This window comes from Pelobates fuscus, chromosome 4, assembly GCF_036172605.1.
Source record: "Pelobates fuscus isolate aPelFus1 chromosome 4, aPelFus1.pri, whole genome shotgun sequence".
NCBI lineage: Eukaryota > Metazoa > Chordata > Amphibia > Anura > Pelobatidae > Pelobates > Pelobates fuscus.
In genome coordinates, this window is record NC_086320.1 from 172,675,950 (window position 1) to 172,698,832 (window position 22,883).

The 22,883-nt window shown below is 40.8% G+C and overlaps 1 protein-coding gene across 3 annotated transcripts in view; it reads right to left on the reverse strand.

The window, feature by feature from the left end:
- Positions 1-4,067: 4,067 nt before the first annotated feature.
- The window catches only part of EXOC2 (exocyst complex component 2), a 269,142-nt gene continuing 250,326 nt past the window's right edge, over positions 4,068-22,883 (reverse strand). For 2 of the 3 annotated variants that reach the window (XM_063451784.1, XM_063451783.1), the window contains 2 exons: positions 20,078-20,137; positions 18,800-19,262 (listed from right to left, as the gene is read on the reverse strand). In XM_063451784.1, the coding sequence (XP_063307854.1) occupies positions 19,169-19,262; positions 20,078-20,137 (154 nt within the window). In that variant the 3' untranslated portion in view covers positions 18,800-19,168. Of the gene's footprint in view, positions 4,240-18,799; positions 19,263-20,077; positions 20,138-22,883 lie in introns of those variants that run through there. The other variant, XR_010090747.1, reaches the window with a different exon arrangement.

Below are 22,883 nucleotides of genomic sequence, written 5' to 3' on the forward strand. Positions count from 1 at the left end.
GCTGACCTTTTCATTTAATAGAGATGCATTTTTTGCGAATCTCATATTAAAAAAAAATCAATATTCAGAAAACCATAATATTTTTTCCCCTGTTTTTAATCGCATATATGTGAAAAAAGATTCACATTATATATATATATATATATATATATATATAATTATTTGCAGGCTATAATTGATTTTTTAGTATCAATGATAGAGTCAATTTGACATTTGCTGTCTTTGATCACGTATGTCTCCTAAAGATGTCTCCATCCACCCTCAAGATGGCATTCTGTAATATGCGATGGCTCTAAGCTGCCCTAGGGACTCCAGGAGTTGTAGGGGTCACTTAGAGTCAGGGCTGGCTGCATATAAAGTCACTGATAACTGCCATATTTGTAGTACTTACCACAATGCCAATGAAAAAGAAAAAAAAAAGAAAAAAAATGTGACAAACAGGAAGAACTATATATATTCCCCCATTTTCTGGTCCCTAGTGATGTTAATGAGGAATCAGCACCCCTGTACTGAACAGTACAATAACAGCGCAGTAGTGTGCCAAATATTTAGAAAGAGCGATGTTTAGAGGAAATGTTATAAAATGACACCAAATCATGCTTTCTATGACAGGTGTACTTAATACGATAAAACTGGAAATATGCATCTTAGAGATGTGACTATTTGGGATATAATATCCCCAATTATATTGCTTGCTAGCTTGGCAGCCGCAAATATTAAATGTTCTTTTGCTATCTTGCTTTTCTTGAAGCTTCTGCAATGTCATGCTCTTAGTTTGCAATTTATGGCTATAGCTACGTTGTGAACAGCATAAGAACAGCTTTTAAGCATTGCTCTTGCTACTCTCTGTATATCCATCCACTGGTCCAGGCTCCTATTTATGAGGACTCAACACTGCTGACCTGAATAGGACAATCCCCGGTTGGACAGTGTACATTTATTGAGTTGCATCATACAAGAACAGGTTATGGAACCTAAAAGCCAGGGTTCGGCACATAGAGCCTCTAGACTTAAAGCAGACTCATTACCAAAGTGAAAAAGGAACAATATTTACTTTAATACCTAGAATATTAAATATATATGTGGTGTTATTTTTTCCAATGCAATTTGTAAGATATTTGTCAACTTTTTTTTTATTAATAAAATACAAAACATACACATTCCAATTCCATCCCATTACTTCCTGCTTTCTGCACCAATTAAAATGTGTTTAAATACAAAAAAACTCAAAAGAGAGTGAGCGTGGGTTAGCGCTTCTATAATGTCAAAAGTGAAAAATTCCTCTTATCCCTCACCTTCAATTGTATATGAAAACCAGTGATACATTTATCAAACAATTGTGAAGCGCTTAAAAGTTATTTAACATGCAATTGTTCTTACCCCTAAAAAAACACAATGGAAGTCTGAATATTGTCTTAGAACATGTAAAATAAGAGCATAAACAAATAATTGTGCAGATGGTACTATACAAAGTGCAGTGTGCAAGACGAAATCAGGTGATTAAACTCACATTGATTGGAGCCTGACTGTATGAGGCTCAATAATTGCACAGTAGTGCCTTTATCAGGTAGCACTCCACCTTCTTCCAATGTAGGTAACTCTAAAAAGCAAACAGGAAATACACACAGGAAATGATAGTGTAGTACGTCAGCACACACATTTTCTTCAATATACCACAATTTTTATAAAGACTCTCACATTGCTTAGAGCCCTATTGACCTTGGCTCTAAGGTGATAACAATCGCTGTCAATTTGTGGCGTTTAAATTAGGTGCCCGTGTGTCATCCAAAAGGAACAACGTGTGCCTTTAGTTTAGATACTACGTGTCTTATTAAAATGTGTTTCTCAAAACCAGACACATTCTGCAAATATTTACCCAAGAACCACCTCACTGTCTGAGTGGTGCTATACTACCCCAGGTCCCAAGTCTTCTTTTTAAAATTGGATTTTTCTGTGCTGCTAATTTTGTAATGAATTCATATTTTTGCATTATTGATTGTGCTAGAGCAATAACAGTGGAACCCATAAACCTAAGCAAATGCATTCATGCTGGAATTGGAGTTTCTAGAAATGGGTATGGAGTCAAATATTGTGGGTGGAATCTGTGGCCTCGCCATCTTAAAACTTTACGAGCTGAAATAGTTTTCTAGTAACCAAAGGATCAGATTTCTGTCATGTTAAACATAGTCTTGAAGTGTCTTCCATGTATTCTAGACCTTTGTAGAACTTCTGGTTAGAATTCTTCATGTGGTTTGTCTAGTGACTCTTCCATGGGGTCATAACTTGGTTCTTATCCACTTCATTTTTTTTTTTTTTTTTTATACCCACAGAAATCAATGGAACAAAAAAGCAACTAGGCCTTTAGAGAGCTATACTAAAATTTCTTCCAGGAAAAAAGAATGCAAAATCTATATATATTATATTCTTGCCCACGTAAACTAACGCTACCATGCAGCTCTCAAGGCTTTTATCACTAATAGGTACAATAATGAAACTTGGATAATTTCAAGTTATATGGATGGTTCTTAGTGTATTCTTATTCTTATTCTTATTAGTATTAAAGATATCACAAATAGGCCCACATATATTAATAAAACAACCAAATGTTGTTTAGAACTACAATTAAAAAAACTATTGTAAAAATGATATAGAAAACATTAAGTCAGAAGGGAAATCAGCCCTATTACAAAAGTAAAATAAGTACAGCAAAACCTGGAAAACAGAAATCAGATAAGGTTATAGAGTAAAAAACGTATTTCTGGTGAATGTGTATATTTGAACTCACCCATGAAAAACAAGATTGCGTGAGTAGTAGACAACACTTTGGGGCAACGTTTAGATTTAAATTTCTCCTAAGTTCCAAGCAAAAAAACGTGCTTATACACAGTATGTACTTTGATAAGAATGGTGGTTAATCTTCATTACATTACTTCCTGTTCGATTTTCACTATGAGAGTAATGAATGTAGAAGAGACAGTTCAACAGTGTGAGTAAGAAAGAAACATTACAGGTTGTGGTGGTAAAAAGATGACCTTATTAAACGTTCAGATATATTACTGAACTATTCTAAAATCAAAGAGCATTTCCATAGTTGTGGCGTAATGAAGAGTTTATATTTTTCAATATAATGCAGTGTAGCAATTATTAATTTCATTCTACTACACCCCCCGATTTCCTTTATTTAACTCATTATTTATTAAATCAAAATGTACAATACAGCAGAGTCAATGTCCAGTTCCAAGTCACATAATGCATAGAGCATAAAAAGCATTCCTTGGGACTCTGAATTCACCTTTGCAGGCTGGGTATGTAAAGCAGCTTTGGTACAGTATTATACTTTACCAAAATGAGATTGTATTATCTCAACTGATATAACATTGTGGTACCTTGACTTATATTGCTCACTTGTTTCTATGTCATGTATTTAACTTACACCTCAGAAAAATACAGATTGACAATAAAAAAAAAATAGTGCATAGGGGCAATAAGTCAAAAACTCTATAAAACCATCTTACTTTCAATGTCTTTTTTTTTATTAACTCTTTTCTTAAGCCCAAATAATTGATCTGATAAATGGCTTTTCGGGATCCAATAAACTCGATAAAGCCATTTGGCTCTAGTTTAATCAAGGCACAAGACAGGAAGATGTCAACATTCACCAAGGAAATATAAAATAAAGATTAATACAGAAGAAGTTGTGCTTAGATATAAGCCATGATTAGGTTCTGAGGAGGCATGAATGATCATTAGGAGAGTAGAAGACTTATTAAGCAGTTCAGCAACAGTCCAATTTATATCAATAGGAGAGCAGGACAGGAGTCCTATTCTATAAGCTAAAGCCTGTTACCATAAATCAGTTCTAGACTATGCAAGAGGTTACTGATGAATGAAGTAAGAAGACAAGAGCCAGGGTCAGTATACATGAAATCAGTTCAAGAAAGGTGAATTCAAGAGAATAAAACAATAAGAAACCCGAGGTTACCACACAAGTAATAGGTCTGAGAAAGGGAGCATTCTGTAATAGAGAGCCATGGTCATAATATAAAGAACCAATTTCAGTAGCCTTAACAGTGTCTGAGAGCCAGGATCACAGCACAGATTTAGAAAACAGAAGGTAAAGTAACTGAGCTGGAAGTCCAAAGCCAGTAGATCAGAAGAAGCAGGGAACTATTAGGTAGAAGGAAGAAGGTGTAGTAGTCTCTTCGGAGGGAGGAGTTTTGGGGCAAATAGAGGTTGAACCTAGATGAAATCAAAGAAAAAAAAATAAAATTACAATTCCCTGTAACCTCACACTAGGCCTGGAAAGAAATCCGAATCATGTGTGAATAGAATTAGTACATGTGGCTAGAATACCTTTTTACAGTAAACATGTCTAAATATTACTTTGATAAATCAGTTGTGTGATTGTGCCAAATCATAGACAACATTCTATTCAGAAGAAAAAGATAATACAGGAGGTGTGGGTTAGTTGCTGATGCGGATGGATGCAAACTAAGTGAGCTCTCGGAACAACAAAGCTATCTACCACCATCCACCTGATCTATAGCCCTATAGATAATTAAAAAAAACACACAAGGTAACTCTATACTGACCATGTAGACAAAAAAAATACATCTCTGGCTATGGCAGAAGTCTATTCCGGCAGAGATCTGCTCTCGGTTTGAACTTTCGTGGATTTTTGTTTTCGCAATAGTGTTTGTGTTCTGCCATACCGACCTGTGGCTGCCCCGCCTCTCCATCATTATTCCAGACCTCTATTTTTATATTTACTTCAATTCAGACTACTTCTACTTCTTTTACTACTCCTGCTAGTTCTCTACTCCTTATTATTTATATAAAACATTTCCCCACAGAATGACTTCTCCTTCTGCCTCTATACAGTCTAACATTAGAAAATATTCTATATAATCTTTATTTGGGGTAGGCCCAAACATAATTATGTATGACCTTTTATATCTTTACAGCTTAAGTAATATCTGGGATAAATCCCCAAGAAAACACAAGGAGAACATAAGTTGCTGCATAGGCTCAAATCAGATGACTTCAGAAGGGGAAAAACCGGTGTATAAGCTGCCTATCTGATGTAGCAATAGAACTTTACAAAAAAAATATCCTGTCATGAGGAGCTAAAATCTTGGATTACTCAGGCTATTGCAGAAGGTTTTAAACCCACAGCAAGAAATATGGACCCCCTCGGAGTGCCCAAGAATAGAAAAATATTCTATTGATTCAGATTCAGACACAGATTATGGTGGAGAATTCTTGGAAGAAAAGATGATTCAGAAATTTACCCTAAAATCTTAGCATCTAAATCCGTAGATGAAATTATATCTGTTATAAAACATACTCTGAGCATTCCTTAAAAAGAAATCGGACACTCTGGAATCAGAGAGATTCTTTGAAGATCTCACATCCACTCATGCAACCTTCACAGTTTGTCCTACCATTAGGAACTTTATTAATGAGGAATATAGAAAACCTTAGAAAAAGATCACACAAACACAGTCACAAGAATGTACGCAGTCCAGGGTTTCGACATCTCCCAGTTATGTAAGCCTTGATCAATGATAAACCTTGAAAATGGGTAAAATTTCCGTTGTACTAGGGAACTTAGCAGATCTGGGATAATATTACTGAAGATGGGCAACTTCAATAACTCTTATGTAAACTGTAAATTGCGTGCTTATTTATACGTGTACTTCTGCATGGCAGATATACTAAGACTTACATGAAAAATCACCGTATAAGTAAAGGTAGATGGTACAAGATACATTGATCTACAACCATGAGAATTAACCCTCAGCTTAGATGGAAATATTTACCAAGATAAAAAAGGGGGAACATTGTGTGCTATGCATACGTGATAATGAAAAGGACAACAGCACTAGGGGAAATACCCTGTTGAAAAAATTTAAATGGGCTGACAAGGCACTTGACTAATAAATGGGATTTATTCAGAAACATATTTCTTTTTTAAGATAACTCACACAGCATCCAATATGTGAATTGCTGTGGGGTTGGTAATAACACAGGTAAAAGTGACAGCCTTCCACTAGAAATTGCATACTTCCTGGAGAAATAAGAGTAAAAAAAAAAAAAAAAAGAAAAAGAAAAAAAGCATGGCCCATAGTTTTTACATTCTCTTTAGAAACAATAGAATAAAGTGTATTGAACATTCTCAGTGCACACAATAGAATAAAGTGGAATGTTAGACTTTGCACAACCTGATTGCTAACCTAAATAGCATTTAAGTGTGTTTTTTTTTTTTTTTTTTACATTTCAAATGTTTTGGATTGAAATTTGCATGGCATGCCTTGGGTGTCCTGACACTCAATACTATTGAGTTGCTTACAGGAATGAGTAGTGCCGCTGCTGTTAGAGTACATACGTGTATATGTTTTTTTTAGAAGAAATGCTCTCTATAGTATTTTTTAGATGACAAAAAGAACATGGACATCATAACGTGATGATGTTGACCTGAACAAAAGAGTGCTATGGAGGTAAGTGCTCTTTTTGGTTTTTTACCTCTATTACCCCACCCCACTCACTGCAATAAGCAACTCAACAGTATTTTTAAGTGTGGGATTGAGTAAATGATAATTGAATAGATGTGACAGTTTCCCTTTACGGTTCTTTAATAATTGTTTCAGTGAGATAGTTTTATATTGTATACATTTACAAAATGTATCTTATCATAATTGCATTATTTAAACAATGTTTTGTTTTTTTTAACCCCTTAAGGACACGACATGTGTGACATGTCATGATTCCCTTTTATTCCAGAAGTTTGGTCCTTAAGGGGTTAAAGTTCCTAATCAAAGATGTGCACCATTTTACCCATTTGTGTAATCAAACACGATTATACTTACGACTGTATTTGTTTCGCACCTGTTTTCTTTTCATGACTAGTTTTGCCATAGCAACTCTCTCTATGCTTCTTCAGCTAAATTTGGGCTTTTTAAAAAAAAAAAAAAAAAAAAAAAATTATTAAACCTGACATTTGGGATACAGGTGAAGAAAAATAATCTAGTGATTTTTTTTTCAGAAGAATGGTGAAAAACACTAATTTGAACCACTTCATCACTTTGTTTTGTCATACATGTGTAATTCTGTGTGGAATGGATGCTTTCCTAACCTACATGTCTTGATGTTCTGTGCTCCGTCTTTTTACATTGTGCTACAACTTTTATGTTTTAGCCTTTACAGAAGTGGCAGGCAGATCTACAACAGCTAGGGGTACCTGTTACTCAGCCCTTTTCTAAAAGATACTCTGTATTTTCCAATTACTCCTAGTTACCAATGCCTTATATTTTATCCCTCCAAGTTTACACGATCTCTTGTAATTTGCCCTTCTCTGTCTATGAGTTTTTTTCCTCATAATTTTCAGGTATATTATCTTCCTATTTCCAACTCATGCTTGAATCCCACATTTTAAAGCATTTTTGGTTCTTCCTAGACTTCAGGATACTACTATGCCTTTGCTGTCTGTATACCTGCAATCTTATTTTCTATTTTACTACTGTGTCCTGCCCAGTGGTGTATTTTGGATTTGTGCTGCCCTAGGCACGACTAAATTCGGGCACACCCAAAATCTAAATTTGCCCCTCCAATTCATGTCAAGGTCACTTTTGTGACTGACAGACACATGCCCTCATTGATACATGCACTGATATACACTCACTGACAGATACACAGTCTTTGGCACACACATACAGTTATTGGCAGACACTGTTTAACCAACACACACTTTCAATGACAGACACACACTGACAGGCACACACTCTCAGATACACATAAAATTACATGCACATACTGACACGCACATCCATTCTCACTGAAAGACACACACTTTCACTCACTAACAGAAACACACTGACAGCTACACTCACTCACTCACAGCAAGGTGGACAGCCCCAGAACATGAGGCAAACAGGGCATTTGCCTGGGAGCATGGGGTGGCGTTTTTTGGCGCCCCCTTGAAAGTGCTGCCCTAGGCAAATGCCTTGTTTGCTTTGTGGTAAATACATCCCAGGTCCTGCCACTACATACATATGTTATACCTATGTTTTTGGCCACTGATGTCACTTTTAATTCATTGAAGCCATTAGGGGACTCCAATTGTTATTTATCCCTGCCCTCTTTTCTTTCCTTTTAAACTTTTCTAAGATATATACTTGTTACACAGTGTAATGCAGTGTCACAATGGTGCACCAAAAATATACCTGTTTCCTAGTCAGACAATTCTACACTACTGTGTAGTTAGTTATGTCTGTTACTAAGAGATTGTTCAGATATATTAGTATATTTTACTTTAATACTATTGCATTGATGACCTAAAGAATTGATGACCTAACTAAAAAAGAAATAGCCAGGAGGTACTGGCAAAGTGTGGACATACATGATGGTGAAAATATCCTCAATAAACAATGTTAGTAAAATTGAACTTTAGTTAAACTTGGATTTATAGGGGAGAACAACAGACATTAATGGGTAATAATTTGTTTTTCCTTATTCTAAAGTTACATGTAACACTCTGCCTATCCTTAATATGCTTACACCAATAAAACATATTTAGGCTGCAATGCAAAAGCTCATTTCCATGCTTGCCACTATCATTTAAAGGGACACTATAGTCACCAGAACAACTACAGCTTATTGCATTTGTTCTGGTGAGTAGAATCATTCCTTTAGGCTTTTTGCTGTAAACACCGTATTTTCACAGAAAATGCAGTGTTTACATTACAGCTTAGTGATAACTCTTCAGGCCACTCCTCAAGCTGCTAGAGGTGCTTTCTGGTGCAGTGTTGCCTAGTGTGCGCACTGCCATTCAGTGTCTCCGCCCTCTGAACTTTCCTCATAGAGATGCCTTGATTTAATGCATCTCTATGAGGAGATGCTGATTGGCCAGGGCTGTGTTTTACTTGTACTGGCTCTGCACCTGATCTGCCTCCTTGACAATCTCAGCCAATCCTATGGGAAAACATTGTGATTGTCTCAGACCATCACTTCTGATGTCAGAAGACAGAGCCAGTTCACAGGCAAACAAGGGCAGAGGTTGCAGCTGCAGACTTGAATACAAGTAAAATTTTACTATATTTAAGGTGGCAAGAGGGGGCCAGATGGTGGTTTTAACACTATAGGGTCAGGTATATATGTTTGTGTTCCTGACCCTATAGTGATCCTTTAATGACTAGTAGGTAATTGCTAATATGACAGATAATATTGTTAGTGATTGCTGGCAGCTACTACATTACAAAATGTAAAATTTAGAGACAAGTGCTTAGCAGATGATTAAATCTGAACTTCTCCAATAGTGATTAATAAATAGTTATCGCTAAATGCTCTGTAGCACCTAGCTTCTATTAAACAGTAAAACATATTGTTAGTCGCCATATGATTAAATATTACAAAGCTTCATTTAATATGTAAAGAATTAAACTTAACAACTGCAAACTCTAATTACATTCTTTACTAAAGTAGAACACTAAAAACTGTCTATAAGCCTGTATGTATGTTATTACTACACACATGTTAAACTTGTCAAGCCAGATGTAAGGGCACACTTAGACAATCACAGTTGACGTGCAAATATTCTGAGTGAACATTTGTGTCCTGGTGGATTTGTTATGACAATAAATTGAAAAATTTACTCTTTTAAGTGTGTAAAATGTGCAAGCATTACATCTGCTGAAAAGAGACATGTGTCCATCAAGTTCAGCCCTTCTCACATCTGTTTTTTGCTGTTGTTCAAAAAGAAGGCAAAAAAAACCCCAAAACAACCCAGTTTGAAACACTTCCAATTTTGCAACAAACTAGAAAATAAATTCTTCTTCACTCCAGAATGGCAGTCAGATTTATCCTTGGATCAAGAATCTATTACCCCAAAATTTTTAAATTATATCCTTGAATATTATGTTTTTGCAAGTATGCATCCTGTTGCTGTTTAAACATCTTTACAGACTCTAATAAAAAGCACTTCTTCAGGCAGAGTATTCCACATCCTGATTGTTCTTACAGTAAAAAAAAAAAAAACTTTCCTTTGTCTTAGACTAAATCTAATTTCTTCTAGTTTAAAAGCATTACCTCATGTCCTATGTATAGTCCTGTTTATGAATATATTTCCAGACAATGGTTTGTATTGGCACTGTATATATTTGTATAATGTTATCATATCCCCTCTGAGATGCCGTTTTTCTAAACTAAATAGTTTTAAATGTTTTAACCTTTCTTTATAACTAAAATGTTCCATTTATTAATTTAGTAGCCCACCTTTGCACTTGTTCTAGTGCCATAATATCCTTCTTTAGAACAGGTGCCCAAAATTGCACAGCATAGTCAAGATGTGGTTTTACCAGTGACATATAGAGAGTCCAAATTATATTCTCATCCTGAGAATTAATGCCCCTTTTTATACATGACAATGTATTACAGGCCTTAACCACTGCTGATTGACAAAGGACATTGTTGCCTGGTTTGTTGTCTATAACAATTCCAAAATCCTTCTCGTGTGTTGTTATCCCTAATTCACTACCATTTAGGGTATAAGTTGCTTGTATATTCTTTCCCCCGAAGTGCATAACTTTGCAGTTTTTCAATCGCCATTTGAGTGCACAGCCCCCAATCTACCTAAATATCTCTGCAGCAAAGTAATATCTTGCTAACATTGTATTACTTTACAGAGTTTGTGTCATCAACAAATAGTGAAACATGACTTTCAATTCCTATTTCAAGATCATTTATAAATATGTTAAATAGAAGTGGTCCTAGAACATGACCCTGAGGGATACCACTTACTATTTTTGTCCAGCTTGAAAATTTACCATTAATCACAACTCGCTGTACTTTATTTTTAAGCCAATGTTCTGCCCAAGAACAAGAATTTTCATCTATACAATTTTTTTTGAGTTTGAACACTAACCTTTTGTGTGGAACTATACCAAACGCCTAGGCAAATCCATCCAAGTAGATCACATCCACTGCAACACTCTGATCTATACTTCTACTTACTTATTTGTAAAATGCGATTAAGTTAGTTTGACATGACCTATGTTTCATAAAACCATGCAGATTTTTGCTGATCGTAATGTTTTTCCTGAATTCCTGAATATTATCCCTTAAATAACCTTTCAAATACTTTCCCAGCCACGTAAGTTAAGCTCACATGCCTATAATTTCGAGGCAAGGATTTTGAACAGTTTTTGAATATAGGAACCTCATCTACCTTCCTCAATTCTCCAGTACAACTCCTCAAAGAAAAGATTCTTGAAAGATTAAAAACAGAGGTTTACTTATTCCACACATAGGTCCTTAAGTATTCGTGGGTGAATACCATCAGGCCCTGGAGCTTTGTTTATATTAACGTTCTATAGTTGTGCAGCACCTTGTCTAGAGTCACCCAATCACAGTTTTTCTGTACGGTTTTTGCAGCACTCATTTGCATATCTCCAGCTATAAGTTATTCCTTAATTCATACTAAGGAGAAAGAGTTATTTAAAATGTCTACCTTTTCCTGGTCTTCGTTCAAACTGTTTGGTTGAGACGATCAGTCTGACAGATTACCCTATCTACTCTCTTAATAATAGAGTCCCTACCACCACAATCTGTATAGCCTGCCTTACATTCTCATCCCCACCTGTTCTAGAGAGGCTGTTTCCTAAACTGTTAGAAGGAACAACTTCCTCTAGTACAGCTACTCCTGAGCTGATGCGCCCAACCTCTTTACTAAGCCATTTCCTCTTTGATTACCAAGTGGTTATGGGTACCAGTGGAAGAGAATTGTAACGGAGCTCCGTGTACTCCGACCGAGTACCCTCCGTTGATGGATGCTCCTAGCGCTCTCAGAGGACTCCAAGCACTGCAGACGACACCACAACCACCGCATGCTCCACAACCGCCGTAGCTTAACTGGAGCCGCGCCGTCTTCCTTCCACCCTGGAATGAACCCCCAAGCATTCAGGACCGTGTGGGGAAGACCTCTCCTCCAGGAGAGCGTATCCGGAACAAGCTCTTAAAAGAGCTAAGTGATTAAGCTCAGGGGAATATGCAGAGCATAGCAATCCCCAGTGTGATACAGCAATTCCCTCCAATAACGAGACAAGGCTACGTTTTGAAGGGTCAAGAAGAACTGAGGACTGGGACACCCAGCCTGCTTTTTATTACAAAAATATACATACAGGACACTCCCAGGGGGAGGTTGAAATTAAACCAATCACCTACATGGTACCACCCCCACGTCTCCTCCCCTCAGATAAACACATAACATAATTATAGCATACAGTAAAAATACAGTTTTCACACATACACTGTAACTTTAAAACTATACATTCAATCTCCATAAAAACATATTCAGACTCAGCATACATCAAACATAAACACTTCCAAAAATCACCCAAATCCCTCCAGCGGATCAAAAGTTAGCTGGAGGTCCCTTTATGACTGACCGCAAGCACAATTTCCTGCCCAAAACAGTTCCATAGATTTGGGCTGTGCGGCCGGTCAATTTCATGCGAAAAAACGACTAAGTCCCATTTCGAACGGGACTTAGTCTCTGGAGCTGAAAAACGAAGTGTAGGAGAAGGTAAGGGTCAGCGGTGTTCGGCAAAATGTGTAGCCGATTTCAGTTCCACAGAATCTTTAGCATACACCGCTGACCGCATTCGAATGAACCAAGATGGCCGCCGCCACGTGCAATTAACCTGCAGTAACCTCACAGCCTGGGAGGTAAATTGCCTGCATACTTTAACTTCTGGGTGGTCCGCCTGTGTGGTACTTGGTTCAGTGAGCCCTATTTACTGAACCAAGTGGGAGAAAGTCAGGAACAAGTTATTTTACCGGTCTGGGGACATAGTCTTAAAGGGGCATTGTTCAGCAAAGTCACAATATGTCCCCCAGACGGTTCTTAAAGGGCCATACACACCCATTAAAAGTTAATAGTTTTCAGGGGCACAATCTTCCAGGGGCCATAGTCATGAGGAAGGAGGCTGGCAAATAGGCTTCTCCACAATCCAGGGAAGCAGGGCAATTTTCCATTTAAAGGGCCAGTTACAAATAGCAGTTTGTAACATATCTCCCCTTTGGGGGGAAGACTAACCAGGCACCTGACCTTCTGTCGGTCAGTGCCTCCGTTAGTCGATCCACCAACCCACAATAACCAAATGCCAGAGTAGCCCACCCACAACAAACAGGTACAAGGGTGACCCACACACAAGACACAATTACTGCACCTGGGTATTTTGCTGTGGTGATGTGGTAACATGCTGTGGGGACTTGAGGGAGGGCAGAGGCCGACTGCACTCTGCCCAGCTGCCAGCTCTTCTGCTGGGGTGCTGAGACCATAGTCCGGCTCAGTAGCCAAGGGAACATGGGAGTCAGTAGGGGTTAACATCGCCTCTGTTAACCCTGGTGCCACGCTAAGAGTTAGCTGGGGAGGGGAATTGGTACTTACCCCCCTCCTCCTGTTGTCCCGGTGAGGGTAGTTGGGGATCTGGACAGGCTGTCCAGCATCCCTGTAGGTCAGGCACAGAGACCACGGTCCCATCTGCGCCGTCTGGGAGATTGGTGTCTCCCCTTGTTAGGGTAAGCTGCCGCTGGGGAGAGGGGGTGCTGTGCTCCTCTCCCTGAAACACAGGCTGCCGCTGGAGAGGGAGACCGCTTGTCTCCACTCCCGTAACATTGTCCTGCTGCTGGAGAGAGGGACCAACTGTCTCTGCTCTCTGTAGGACCCACTGCTGCTGGGGGGGAAGGACGACACCTTCGGCCCCCTGTAACTCACACTGCCGCTGGGGGGAAAGGGCGACACCTTCGGCCCCCTGTAACTCACACTGCCGCTGGGGAGGAAGGACAACACCTTCAGCTCCCGGGGGTACACACTGCCGCTGGGGAGGAAGGACGACACCTTCAGCTCCCTGGGGTACACACTGCCGCTGGGGGGGGAAGGACGACACCTTCGGCCCCCTGGGGTTCGCACTGCTGCTGGGGAGGAAGGACGACACCTTCAGCTCCCTGGGGTACACACTGCCGCTGGGGAGGAAGGACGACACCTTCAGCTCCCTGGGGTACACACTGCCGCTGGGGAGGAAGGACGACACCTTCAGCTCCCTGGGGTACACACTGCCGCTGGGGGGGAAGGACGACACCTTCGGCCCCCTGGGGTTCACACTGCCGCTGGGGGGAGGAACGACACCTTTAGCTTGCTGTAACACATACTGCTTGGGTGTCCGTATCCTCAACTTCCACAGTAGTCGCTCAAATGCCATTGCCGCACGGTTCTCAGCACTCAACTGGCGCATTACTTTGGAGACCACCTCGTTTGTAAGGTCTGGGCCATAGCAGACCAACCGCCTCTTTACCTCTTCAATGTAATCGTCACCCTCGTAGCAACGTACCATTTTGAGGTGCTCTTCGCAGGGCTCTATCCATGCCTGCTCCATGCTGCTGTAGGTAGGGACGCTGCCCAATGGCTAGCGTTGCCCTCAATTTGTAACTCCAAACGTTACCAGTGTCTCTGAGCTGCTTCTCCTCGCACTAGGACGCCATCCCACCGCTGCCACCAATGTAACGGAGCTCCGTGTACTCCGACCGAGTACCCTCCGTTGATGGATGCTCCAACGCTCTCAGAGGACTCCAAGCACTGCAGACGACACCACAACCACCGCACGCTCCACAACCGCCGTAGCTTAACTGGAGCCGCGCCGTCTTCCTTCCACCCTGGAATGAACCTCCAGCATTCAGGACCGTGTGGGGAAGACCTCTCCTCCAGGAGAGCGTATCCGGAACAAGCTCTTAAAAGAGCTAAGTGATTAAGCTCAGGGGAATATGCAGAGCATAGCAATCCCCAGTGTGATACAGCAATTCCCTCCAATAACGAGACAAGGCTACGTTTTGAAGGGTCAAGAAGAACTGAGGACTGGGACACCCAGCCTGCTTTTTATTACAAAAATATACATACAGGACACTCCCAGGGGGAGGTTGAAATTAACCAATCACCTACATGGTACCACCCCCACGTCTCCTCCCCTCAGATAAACACATAACATAATTATAGCATACAGTAAAAATACAGTTTTCACACATACACTGTAACTTTAAAACTATACATTCAATCTCCATAAAAACATATTCAGACTCAGCATACATCAAACATAAACACTTCCAAAAATCACCCAAATCCCTCCAGCGGATCAAAAGTTAGCTGGAGGTCCCTTTATGACCGACCGCAAGCACAATTTCCTGCCCAAAACAGTTCCATAGATTTGGGCTGTGCGGCCGGTCAATTTCATGCGAAAAAACGACTAAGTCCCATTTCGAACGGGACTTAGTCTCTGGAGCTGAAAAACGAAGTGTAGGAGAAGGTAAGGGTCAGCGGTGTTCGGCAAAATGTGTAGCCGATTTCAGTTCCACAGAATCTTTAGCATACACCGCTGACCGCATTCGAATGAACCAAGATGGCCGCCGCCACGTGCAATTAACCTGCAGTAACCTCACAGCCTGGGAGGTAAATTGCCTGCATACTTTAACTTCTGGGTGGTCCGCCTGTGTGGTACTTGGTTCAGTGAGCCCTATTTACTGAACCAAGTGGGAGAAAGTCAGGAACAAGTTATTTTACCGGTCTGGGGACATAGTCTTAAAGGGGCATTGTTCAGCAAAGTCACAATATGTCCCCCAGACGGTTCTTAAAGGGCCATACACACCCATTAAAAGTTAATAGTTTTCAGGGGCACAATCTTCCAGGGGCCATAGTCATGAGGAAGGAGGCTGGCAAATAGGCTTCTCCACAATCCAGGGAAGCAGGGCAATTTTCCATTTAAAGGGCCAGTTACAAATAGCAGTTTGTAACATATCTCCCCTTTGGGGGGAAGACTAACCAGGCACCTGACCTTCTGTCGGTCAGTGCCTCCGTTAGTCGATCCACCAACCCACAATAACCAAATGCCAGAGTAGCCCACCCACAACAAACAGGTACAAGGGTGACCCACACACAAGACACAATTACTGCACCTGGGTATTTTGCTGTGGTGATGTGGTAACATGCTGTGGGGACTTGAGGGAGGGCAGAGGCCGACTGCACTCTGCCCAGCTGCCAGCTCTTCTGCTGGGGTGCTGAGACCATAGTCCGGCTCAGTAGCCAAGGGAACATGGGAGTCAGTAGGGGTTAACATCGCCTCTGTTAACCCTGGTGCCACGCTAAGAGTTAGCTGGGGAGGGGAATTGGTACTTACCCCCCTCCTCCTGTTGTCCCGGTGAGGGTAGTTGGGGATCTGGACAGGCTGTCCAGCATCCCTGTAGGTCAGGCACAGAGACCACGGTCCCATCTGCGCTGTCTGGGAGATTGGTGTCTCCCCTTGTTAGGGTAAGCTGCCGCTGGGGAGAGGGGGTGCTGTGCTCCTCTCCCTGAAACACAGGCTGCCGCTGGAGAGGGAGACCGCCTGTCTCCACTCCCGTAACATTGTCCTGCTGCTGGAGAGAGGGACCAACTGTCTCTGCTCTCTGTAGGACCCACTGCTGCTGGGGGGGAAGGACGACACCTTCGGCCCCCTGTAACTCACACTGCCGCTGGGGGGAAAGGGCGACACCTTCGGCCCCCTGTAACTCACACTGCCGCTGGGGAGGAAGGACGACACCTTCAGCTCCCGGGGGTACACACTGCCGCTGGGGAGGAAGGACGACACCTTCAGCTCCCTGGGGTACACACTGCCGCTGGGGGGGAAGGACGACACCTTCGGCCCCCTGGGGTTCGCACTGCTGCTGGGGAGGAAGGACGACACCTTCAGCTCCCTGGGGTACACACTGCCGCTGGGGAGGAAGGACGACACCTTCAGCTCCCTGGGGTACACACTGCCGCTGGGGAGGAAGGACGACACCTTCAGCTCCCTGGGGTACACACTGCCGCTGGGGGGGAAGGACGACACCTTCGGCCCCCTGGGGTTCACACTGCCGCTGGGGGGAGGAAGGACACCTTTAGCTTGCTGTAACACATACTGCTTGAGCCTGGGTGTCCGTATCCTCAACTTCCACAGTAGTCGCTCAAATGCCATTGCCGCACGGTTCTCAGCACTCAACTGGCGCATTACTTTGGAGACCACCTCGTTTGTAAGGTCTGGGCCATAGCAGACCAACCGCCTCTTTACCTCTTCAATGTAATCGTCACCCTCGTAGCAACGTACCATTTTGAGGTGCTCTTCGCAGGGCTCTATCCATGCCTGCTCCATGCTGCTGTAGGTAGGGACGCTGCCCAATGGCTAGCGTTGCCCTCAATTTGTAACTCCAAACGTTACCAGTGTCTCTGAGCTGCTTCTCCTCGCACTAGGACGCCATCCCACCGCTGCCACCAATGTAACGGAGCTCCGTGTACTCCGACCGAGTACCCTCCGTTGATGGATGCTCCTAGCGCTCTCAGAGGACTCCAAGCACTGCAGACGACACCACAACCACCGCACGCTCCACAACCGCCGTAGCTTAACTGGAGCCGCGCCGTCTTCCTTCCACCCTGGAATGAACCTCCAGCATTCAGGACCGTGTGGGGAAGACCTCTCCTCCAGGAGAGCGTATCCGGAACAAGCTCTTAAAAGAGCTAAGTGATTAAGCTCAGGGGAATATGCAGAGCATAGCAATCCCCAGTGTGATACAGCAATTCCCTCCAATAACGAGACAAGGCTACGTTTTGAAGGGTCAAGAAGAACTGAGGACTGGGACACCCAGCCTGCTTTTTATTACAAAAATATACATACAGGACACTCCCAGGGGGAGGTTGAAATTAACCAATCACCTACATGGTACCACCCCCACGTCTCCTCCCCTCAGATAAACACATAACATAATTATAGCATACAGTAAAAATACAGTTTTCACACATACACTGTAACTTTAAAACTATACATTCAATCTCCATAAAAACATATTCAGACTCAGCATACATCAAACATAAACACTTCCAAAAATCACCCAAATCCCTCCAGCGGATCAAAAGTTAGCTGGAGGTCCCTTTATGACCGACCGCAAGCACAATTTCCTGCCCAAAACAGTTCCATAGATTTGGGCTGTGCGGCCGGTCAATTTCATGCGAAAAAACGACTAAGTCCCATTTCGAACGGGACTTAGTCTCTGGAGCTGAAAAACGAAGTGTAGGAGAAGGTAAGGGTCAGCGGTGTTCGGCAAAATGTGTAGCCGATTTCAGTTCCACAGAATCTTTAGCATACACCGCGGACCGCATTCGAATGAACCAAGATGGCCGCCGCCACGTGTAATTAACCTGCAGTAACCTCACAGCCTGGGAGGTAAATTGCCTGCATACTTTAACTTCTGGGTGGTCCGCCTGTGTGGTACTTGGTTCAGTGAGCCCTATTTACTGAACCAAGTGGGAGAAAGTCAGGAACAAGTTATTTTACTGGTCTGGGGACATAGTCTTAAAGGGGCATTGTTCAGCAAAGTCACAATATGTCCCCCAGACGGTTCTTAAAGGGCCATACACACCCATTAAAAGTTAATAGTTTTCAGGGGCACAATCTTCCAGGGGCCATAGTCATGAGGAAGGAGGCTGGCAAATAGGCTTCTCCACAATCCAGGGAAGCAGGGCAATTTTCCATTTAAAGGGCCAGTTACAAATAGCAGTTTGTAACAAGAATGTGAGTAGCTAGCATGCAGCAATGAAACTCAAGTTATTATTGAGGAAAATAATTTTTTTTTTTTTTTTTTTGGAGACTCCTATCATCTCCTAGTGTTTGTATGTAAAAAAAAATGTCAAAACCAATTTGCTCATCAGATACATTTTACCAACAATCGTAGAAATAGAAGCTGTTTGAGCTTTAGTTACTGTTACTTTTATTTTACACCTCATACAAATACACACTGGGGACTTATGAATGCCAGTTTGATACATTTCAAATAACTTTTTCCCACACTTTCTTTCATTTCATTTTAAATACATTTCAGAGAGTCTCATTACTTTATAAAACAGGGCATGCTATATTTTATTTGTATAATGCATGTTAATTATTAACTGTAAAATAGGTTAGTAAATTAAGGTAAGATTTTATTTTTATTATAGTGGCAGCTGTAGAAAAGATGCATTTACACACATTTTCAATACAAGTGTAAAAGCTGAGCTCGTATGCTGAACTTGAACAGGAGGGATGTAAAAGTTGTTGTGGTTTTGGATCACTTTCCTAGTTCCTCAAGTCTTCATACTAACAACGGAAGAAGGCTGGAAACAGGTCAGCTGGAGATGCATGCTGCTTTTAAATTCGTTTAGTAACTCTTCCAGTAACCTAAAAACGAGAAAACCATTGCAGCTTAATACATTAAACTACATTTTAAATTCTAATTGCAGATAAAGATGTGTATGTCAGACAATAAAAGATTATAGCTAAATCTATTATTGTTTTGTGGTGGCTAGAGGGATTGCACCTAAGCAACACAGTATACTGACACATTTAATAATTTAAAAATAAATACTTCAACTATACTACCGGTAGTTAACTCATTTTTCACGTAGTCCGTTATAAAGCTGTAATCACAAATTAGTAAATTACAATTACAATAACCACAGTTGAAGTAAAAGCTATGTTGAATTTTTGTTTCTCATATCACCACTTAAACAAGGGCATGAAATGTGTCATCAGAAGACCAAGAATCAAATGTGTAAATTGTAATTTTTCCCTTTTATTCAGTTCTTGCTCACATTAAAGAGAAACTAGATGTGCGTAAAATGCACAGAGTATCCATTATGTACAAACATGTTGTCCTCTACCTGCTGCAAATTAATTACTTTTGCCATAGCCAAAACAACTCTTATAGTAACAATTTAACAATTATGTGCTGGAGTATTGTCTGTGTGTTATACTAAAATGTATAATACTCCCAAAAAAATGTTCAAAAGTAAAGTTTACAGCTGCAAATTACATTCTTCATAATTGTCCAGGATGGAGTAGAACGAGATTTTCCATTGTTGTACAGCTGCTAGCCTACATATTTACCATGGATGTCTTTTGTAATTAACGTTGTATTCTAAAATACAGCGCAAGTCTACTTTGAGATATGGGAAAGACAACACAAATGATAAGTGCTGATGGCAATCACTTACTTTTTATCTGCCCCACTTGATAGTTGAGGCAGAGGCTCTAGTGCTTGTCTGAAGCTGGCCCTGTAACAAAATGGACATACATTAAACAAATCCATGTGTGGCACTGTGGCAAGTACATAACTGACTTTAACCTTTTTTAACCCCCTAAGGATGGAGGCAATTGTACACACTGCTCAAAAAAAAATGTAAACAATACCTAGAATTTGACTATATGCGAGTACAACCTTATTCACCTAATTCATATTAAGTGCACCCACACTTATTTTATATCATTTTATTCAGAAAAAACTTTCAATTCACATCAAATATTTAGCTATGAAACATAACTTAATATAAATAAAATATAAAATATTTGAGAAATTGAGAAGTTTTGTTATTTTTTTGAATGCCATACCACTGTTAGCCGTTACTGCAAAAAAGTACACGCATTTGTATTCAGCAATGTTTCATGAGTAAAACAGTACCCCCCATGTACAGGTTTTATGGGGTTTTGAAAAGTTACAGGGTCAAATATAGCACATTACATTTTTTTTAGTTTATACACATTGCAATTTGCCAGACGGGTTATGTTGTTTTTGATACCGTATGGTTGCCCAGGAATGAGAATTACCCACATGATAGCATACCATTTGCAAAAGTAGACAATCCAAGGTATTACAAATGGGGTATGTCCAGTCTTTTTTAGTAGGCACTTAGTGTTCAAATTAGTGTTCAAATTAGTTTTTGCATTTGTCACACCTCCAGGATCGGCATAGACCCGGTGAGTATTAAAGGTAGTCCCAATAAGGACGGCATAGAATGCCCGCCGTCCTTAAGCAGTTATTAATCAATATTACGAACGACCTATAAAAACAACCACATTAACATGTCGATTTAAAAAAAGTGTGGGTTTTATGTACATCATTCTGTAGGATTCAGAATATTTTTACAGTTTCGTCATTTCGCACTGGGTCAGCAAGGCCTGGAACTTTGTGGTATTTTGGAAGTATATATTTCTATTATATTATATACCATGATAAGTTTTTTTTTCTTTTTTACATTCAGCATTTTTTGAAAACAGTTGCTGCTCATCAGTAAAGTGTTCCTTTGTTATCAGGAAAGGGAGCGCAGTACTTTAAGTGGTGAACGGATGAAAACATATGGTATACAGCGCCTGGATACAGCAAAGTGTTTTTGACTAATTTTGTAAAGGACTTGTTTTTAGGGTTTGTGGGGACAGCATAAGTATGAATAATATAATCTTATATTAGTTATTAAGTAAAAGAGGGTCAAATTACAGTGGTACAAATAAAACCTATTTTTGTTTGTTTTTCTGAGGAAACGTATGGCTTTCTATAGAGAAAGGGCGGAAAACAAAAGACATACGATAAAATAAATATTGCAAATAACTTTCTGTTTTAAACTTTGTAAACAGTTGGAATAATATTAAAGTTAGCATAAACCGGTGATAAATTAAGTAGAAGAGAGTGTCATGGTAATGATCAATGTAGTGAAAGGTAGAAAAACCTGCTAGGGGACAATCACTGTCTAGGACAGGGGTATGCAATGTTCGGCACACCAGAAATGAAAATGAAATGACTCTGACCTACAGCAAATCACTGTCCTATTAATATCTACCTACATTCTCTTAGCACGGCTTTGAAATACTACATAGAAAAGAAAAAGATAGCGATGTCGGGGAAGAATCAAATCAGCAGCTCAGCTTACACAGATCTCTCATTGGCTGAGCTACTCATTTTGGGAAAATAGTCAGGGATAAGTGGAGAGAGTTATGCTGCATTTTTTTTTCTTTATTTTTAGCTAAATCACAGAGATTAGAACAGGGAGAAAAAACAGCATTTTCCTGTCCGGTTGCACCTCCCATGCCTCCACGCTCTGTCAGTCCCTGCATTGGCTTCCAGTTAGATACAGGGCCCAATTCAAAATTCTGGCGCTTGCTTACAAATCCCTACATAATGCTGCTCCAACATATCTATCCTCCCTCATACACAAATATGTCCCATCGAGACCCCTGCGCTCAGCCCAAGACCTACGCCTATCCTCTGCCTGGATCCCCACCTCTGATGCTCGCCTTCAAGACTTCTCCAGGGCTGCACCTCTTCTGTGGAACTCCCTTCCCTCCTCAATCCGACTTTCACCCAGCCTCCATTCCTTCAAAAAATCTTTGAAAACTCACTTCTTCATTAAAGCGTATCAATTACACTGTCAGCAGGTTTCTCATCCCCCACCCCATGACTCCTTTCCTGCAACTGTCAAAAATGACCTACCAAGCACTCAATAAACCCTTCTCTAACAAACTATTTAATTCCCCTACTTTAACCCTTTGTGTCACTATACCCCACTCCCTCTAGCATGTAAGCTCATCGAGCAGGGCTCTCAACCCCCTCTGTTCCTGTACATCCAGTGGTCTGATCTCAATTATGTGTCTGTTAGTCCACCCATTGTACAGCGCTACGGAATTTGTTGGCGCTTTATAAATAATAAAATAATAATAATAAAATAATAATTAACAGTTTCCATGTACTCAGCCAGTATGCTAGCTGGGTTTCAAATTGACTGCTGTCTTGAAGCCAGATATGTGTTATCGAAATCACACATGAGGGAGATACTATAGGTCTTGTGGACCAGAAGTAGGCTTGCTATACATCCCACACGTAGTTCACAACTACTATGACAATGGAAATGGGAATTCTGCTTCCCTATTTAGGCCTATCAAATTTTTCAACTACAGGCCCATGAAGCCCAAAACCCTGTACTGTACAATGATGACATGGCTGCATATAATTGTTGAAAAGATATAGCCACA